This window comes from Macaca fascicularis, chromosome 9, assembly GCF_037993035.2.
Source record: "Macaca fascicularis isolate 582-1 chromosome 9, T2T-MFA8v1.1".
In the NCBI taxonomy this organism is placed as follows: Eukaryota; Metazoa; Chordata; class Mammalia; order Primates; family Cercopithecidae; genus Macaca; species Macaca fascicularis.
In genome coordinates, this window is record NC_088383.1 from 65,338,474 (window position 1) to 65,344,737 (window position 6,264).

The 6,264-nt window shown below is 49.6% G+C and overlaps 1 protein-coding gene across 1 annotated transcript; it reads left to right on the top strand.

The window, feature by feature from the left end:
• Positions 1-364: 364 nt before the first annotated feature.
• Positions 365-6,015, top strand: LOC141407606 (uncharacterized). Its single transcript, XM_074000768.1, has 2 exons — positions 365-548; positions 1,958-6,015. Exon 2 carries the CDS (start codon positions 2,086-2,088, stop codon positions 3,328-3,330), a length of 1,245 nt encoding a protein of 414 aa, XP_073856869.1. The 5' UTR covers positions 365-548; positions 1,958-2,085; the 3' UTR covers positions 3,331-6,015.
• Positions 6,016-6,264: the final 249 nt, after the last annotated feature.

The following is a 6,264-nucleotide window of genomic DNA, read 5'->3' on the forward strand; positions in this document are numbered from 1 at the left end:
AGGAGAAAGGACACGGGATGACAGAGAGAAAGAGAGCGCGCGCGAATGAAAGAGCAGGAGAGAGCAGGCGGAGGGGAGGCAGCCGGCACTCACGGGCCTGCTGAAAGGGAAAGTAACTTTGAGGGGCCGGCGGGGCAGACGCAAAGGCGTACTTCACGGACTACCACCCCCCCAGCCGCCTGACTCCACGGTGGCTTTACCCCTCTGGGAAATAGGACCCCCAGATGACACAGGAATCCCCAGGCTCCAGTACTGGCCATTCTCCACCAGTAATCTGTATAACTGGAAAACTCAGAGTGCTCGGTTTTCAGACAACCCCAAAGATCTACTGGCTTTACTGGATAGTGTCATGTTCACCCACCAGCCCACTTGGGATGATTGTCAGCAGCTCCTCTGAATCTTGTTTACCACGGAGGAGCGAGAGAAAATACAGGTAGAAGCTAGAAAGCTGGTCCCGGGGGACGACGGTCAACCGACTGCCAACCCCGACCTCATAAACGCGACCTTTCCTCTGACCAGGCCGGCATGGGACTACAACACGGCAGAAGGTAGGGGACGGCTACGCCTTTATCGCCAGACTCTAATGGCAGGTCTCCGGGCAGCTGCTCGCAAGCCCACTAATTTGGCTAAAGTATATTCTATTCTGCAAGAAAAGACAGAGAGCCCAGCCACCTACTTAGAAAAATTAATGGAAGCTTTTAGACAGTACACCCCCATAGATCCAGAGGCTCCAGGAAGTCAGGCAGCTGTAGTAATGTCATTCGTAAATCAGGCAGCCCCAGATATTAAAAGAAAACTCCAGAAATTAGAAGACTTGGAAGGAAAGCGGATTCAGGACCTCCTTCAGATAGCCCAGCGGGTTTACAATAACAGAGATACTCCAGAAGAAAGGCAATTTAAGGCCACTGAAAAAATGACCAAGGTCCTGGCAGCAGTAGTACAGAAAGAGCATCTACAGCCAGAGTACATCCAACCCAGGCGGCCCCCCAAGGCATGATAATCTGAAAAAAGACCAATGTGCCTACTGCAAGGAGGCTGGCCACTGGGTAAGAGACTGCCCCAAAAAGAAACAACGAGGACAGGGACCCCCTAGGTCTACACCCGTACTAGTCACTCAAGATGAAGACTAGGGAAGACAGGGTTCGGATCCCCTCCCCGAACCTAGGGTAACTTTGCAAGTGGAGGGGTCCCCGGTCCAGTTCTTGGTCAATACGGGAGCACAGCACTCAGTCTTAATTAAAACTAATGGAAAATTATCCTCCAGGTCCTCGTGGGTACAAGGGGCCACAGGAGTTAAAAAATACCCATAGACAACACAAAGAACAGTAAACCTCGGAGCCAAGAATGTAACCCATTCTTTCCTGGTTATCCCTGAGAGCCCCTGTCCCCTATTAGGGAGAGACCTGCTAACTAAAATGGGAGCACAGATCCATTTCCTCCCTGAGGGGCCCATCGTGACCAACTCCCACAATCAACCCGTGTCCGTCCTAACTATAACCCTAGAAGATGAGTACCGGCTCCACCAGGAGCAAACGGCCCCTGACCAGGACATAGCAACCTGGCTCCAGCAATATCCAGAAGCTTGGGCGGAAACGGGGGGCTTAGGACTAGCAAAACACCGTCCTGCTTTATTTGTTGAACTTAAACCTGGGGCAGACCCTGTGTGGGTACGCCAATACCTGATGCCCCTAGAGGCCAAGAAAGGAATTGCCCCGCATATCCGCCGGCTCCTTGACCAAGGGGTCCTCCGCTCATGTCACTCACCCTGGAATACTCCATTGTTGCCGGTACAAAAACCTAATAGTGGAAAATACAGACCTGTACAAGACTTAAAAAAAATCAATAAGAGGGTTGTGGACATACATCCAACTGTGCCTAACCCATATACCCTCCTGAGTACCCTAAACCCTAAACATCAATGGTACACTGTTTTAGATTTAAAAGATGCTTTCTTCAGTTTGCCTTTAGCCCCTCAGAGCCAAAAGCTCTTCGCCTTCGAGTGGAATGACCCTGATAAGGGCATAAGTGGCCAACTGACATGGACCAGACTGCCGCAAGGATTCAGAAACTCTCCTACCCTGTTCGATGAGGCCCTCCATGAAGACCTGGGATAACTTTCCTGCCCCAACGACCTTAAACCCTGCCTCGCTGCTGCCCAACCCGGACCTGGACGCCCCACTCCATGACTGCACCGAGATACTAGCTCAGGTGCACGGAGTTCGAGAAGACCTGCAGGACCGCCCACTTCCTGACGCTGACCTCGTCTGGTTCACTGATGGGAGCAGCTTCATGCATCAGGGCCAGAGGTACGCTGGAGCGGCAGTGACTTCAGAGACTGAGGTAATCTGGGCGGAACCCCTGCCCCCAGGGACATCGGCCCAGAAGGCTGAATTAATAGCGCTCACCCAAGCTCTTACCTTAGGGGCGGGGAAAAAGCTGACGGTATATACAGACAGCCGATATGCTTTTGCAACAGCGCATATACATGGGGCCATTTACAGGGAGTGGGGGTTACTGACGGCTAAAGGAAAAGAGATAAAAAACAAGCAAGAAATCCTAGCCCTGCTAACAGCCCTATGGAGGCCAGAAAAGTTAGCCATTGTGCATTGCCCAGGGCATCAAAAACTAACTACTCCAACTGCTCAAGGCAACTTTCTGGCGGACCAAACTACAAGAAAGGTAGCGAAGGCTCCCAGCCAACTCCTTGCACTCCAGCTCCCTGACCCGGGCCCCCGGGACTTGCCATATTTCCCTGATTATTCAGAACAAGATCTCCAGTGGATTGACAAGCTTCCCCTGAAACAGATCCAGAATGGGTGGTGGACTGATACTAATGACCAAACCATCCTACCAGAAAAATTAAAACAACAAGTGTTAGAACACATCCACCGAACCACCCACCTGGGTGCTCGGCGGATGATAGACCTGATCAAACGCTCTAAGCTCAAATTCAGACATACAGCCGAGATGGCCAGCAACATCATGACAAGTTGCAAAGTCTGCCAGCTTAACAACGCCTATCCCCAATCCCAGGCTGCAACGGGAACAAGGCTCAGGGGAACCAGGCCCGGTATCTACTGGAAAGTAGATTTTACTGAGATAAAGCCAGGAAAATATGGGTATCGGTACTTACTTGTCTTTGTAGATACTTTTTCAGGGTGGACTGAAGCATTCCCCACCAAGAAAGAAACTGCTCAGGTTGTAGCAAAGAAAATCCTGGAAGATATCCTCCCCAGGTATGGCTTCCCCGTCCAGATAGAGTCAGATAATAGGCCGGCCTTCGTCGCTAAGGTAAGTCAGGATTTGGCTTCCATCCTTGGGGCAAATTGAAAACTACATTGCGCTTACAGGCCCCAGAGTTCAGGAAGGTAGAGAGAATGAATCGGACCTTAAAAGAGACCTTAACTAAATTGACTATGGAGACTGGCGCTAATTGGGTGGTCCTTCTCCCCTATGCTCTGCTCCGGGCCCGTAATACCCCTTACAGACTGGGCCTTACTCCTTATAAAATTATGTATGGCAGACCCCCACCCTTAGTTCCCGGCCTAAAAGATGATCTGCTCAAGTCCGAAACAGAAAATGTCTCTGAACTCTTATTTTCCCTACAAGCCTTGCAGAAAATTCATCAAGAAATCTGGCCCAAGCTGAAAGAACTATATGAGACCGGTCCCCCGCCAACACCCCATCCTTACCAGCCGGGAGACTGGGTCCTGGTCAAGCGACACCGACAAGAGACCCTAGAACCCAGGTGGAAAGGACCACTCCAGGTACTCCTAACCACACCCACCGCCCTGAAGGTAGAAGGCATCGCATCGTAGATCCACTACACCCACGTCAAGCCAGTGGACCCAACCTCCGATCTTCTGGGACCAATCACGGCGGCGGCTGAAACACCGGACGCGTGGACTGTGGACAGAGCTAAAAACAACCCCTTAAAACTCACCCTGTGCCGGCAGCATAACTCACTGCAAACATGCAGTTAGGTAGTCTAACCCTAACGTTAGTCGCCCTAGTGGCCGCTGGGGAAATCACAAAACCAGCTCATAATCCCTTTGTCTGGAGATTCTGGCTTTATGAAAACCGAACCCAACCTGGGCAACCTCATAAGCCCGGAAAATTATTGGCCAGTGCTGATTGCCCTTCCTCAGGGTGCAACAGCCCAATTCTACTAAATTTTACTGGTTTTCAAATAGCCAAACCTATGACACCAATAATATGCTTTGAGTTTGATCAGACTAAATACAATTGTACACACTATTGGTGGCACCAAAATGCCGGCTGTCCTTATAACTATTGTAACATCCATAGACCCCGTTATTGGGGAGAGAGAAAACAGTTAGACCCTAAATGGCCCTTCCATCGTAGACGGGATAGAGACTTTTCATATACGTGAATAGTTAGAGACCCCTGGAACTCCCGCTGGACCACACCTCAACATGGGGCTGTATACTACTCCCCCTCCTCCACATGGCCTAGCAGTCACCTCTATCTGTGGCGAGGCCTAGTGCAAGTACTGCCCCTGGTCCACGGGAATATCCAACGACAGGAAAACAGACTAACACAAGACTTACGTCCTTTCTCCTGGTTAAAGTTATTACAAGAAGGACTAGAACTTGCTAACCTTACAGGACTTCATAGCCTGTCTGGCTGCTTTCTGTGCGCCACTCTAGGGCATCCACTGCTAACCACTGTCCCTCTGCCATGGGGATCCTCTACCTTTGCCCAAGCTAACAACCTCCGAAACCTCTCGTATGCTCCTATCCTGAACGTGCCCCTATACCTAAACCCCAGTCAGGAGAAGTTTTCCTACTGTTTCTCAGGAACCAATTCCAGCCTCTGCAGCATCACTGCAACGCCCCCTAATATCACCTTAAAGGCTCCATCAGGCATATTCTTCTGGTGTAATAGAACCTTATCTAAGAACCTACCTAGTCCTTCTGTTAATAACCTACTGTGTCTCCCTGTCACATTAGTTCCCCGGTTGACTCTACTAACTGCTGGTGAGTTCCTAGGGTATACCGGTAACTGGACTAGTGCTGTTATTCACCCAGACCCTAGACCAAGACCTGCATGAGCCATATTTCTCCCCCTCATTGCAGGAATCTCCCTCACCGCATCCTTCATTGCGGCCGGACTGGCGGGGGGAGCCCTAGGTCACATCTTCATAGAAAGTAACAAGTTGTACCAACAATTTGCCGTTGCTATAGAGGAGTCGGCTGAGTCCCTTGCCTCCCTTCAGCGGCAGCTCACGTCCCTAGCTCAGGTAACCTTGCAGAACCGGAGAGCCCTAGACCTACTCACTGCAGAAAAAGGTGGTACATGTATATTTCTAAAAGAAGACTGTTGTTTCTACATAAATGAATCAGGACTTGTAGAGGACCGGGTCCAACAGTTACGCAAGTTAAGCACTGAAGTAAAAACACGGCAGTTTGCTTCAGCTGCAGACCAATGGTGGAATTCCTCTATGTTTTCTCTGTTAGCCCCCTTCCTTGGACCCCTGCTAAGTCTACTATTTCTGCTTACCGTAGGACCTTGTGTTGTTAACAGAATTTTACAATTTGTTAAGGAAAGATTTAACACTGTACAACTCATGGTCCTCAGAGACCAATACCAACCTGTAAACGCTGAAACAGAATCAGATTTATAAGACCCAAGATTGGCTCTAAAGATACCTGAAGAGAAGGGGGGAATGAAAGGAGCTGGGCACATTCCTCAGCCCCAGGCTCAAAACTCCCTGAGCCTAGCACAAACACATCCCATCCTCCCATCCCACCACCATATATCTCTCAAACTCCCTGAGCCCAGTATAAACACCACCTGGAAAGTCTCCGATAAGGGGACAGCCGTTCAAGGTTACTGAAAGCGCAGGAGCCAAAAGAATTTCTTTGTTCCCCTACAACTTTCGGGCTATAAAAAGCAAACGCTCGCATTGTTCGGGGCCCTCTTGTATACTGTGTAAAGGAGGGACCAAGTTCGAACTTGTAGTAAAGATCCTTGCCGCTTGGCTTTGACTCTGGACTCTGGTGGTCTTCTTTGGGGAACAAACAGTCTGGGCATAACAGTATAGCAATGCAAGAATGGCCTAATACACGTGGATTGTAGGTTTCTCCAATACATTACATCTCTCCTTCTGACATGCTAGGTTGTCTTTTACCTTTCTGCTTTCTGTCTCCTAATAGTTTATTACATTTCTTTCCTCTGCCATTGTTTCATCCTTGGAATTTTGTGTCTATTTTGATGCCTCTGCTTCCATTAAAGAAGATT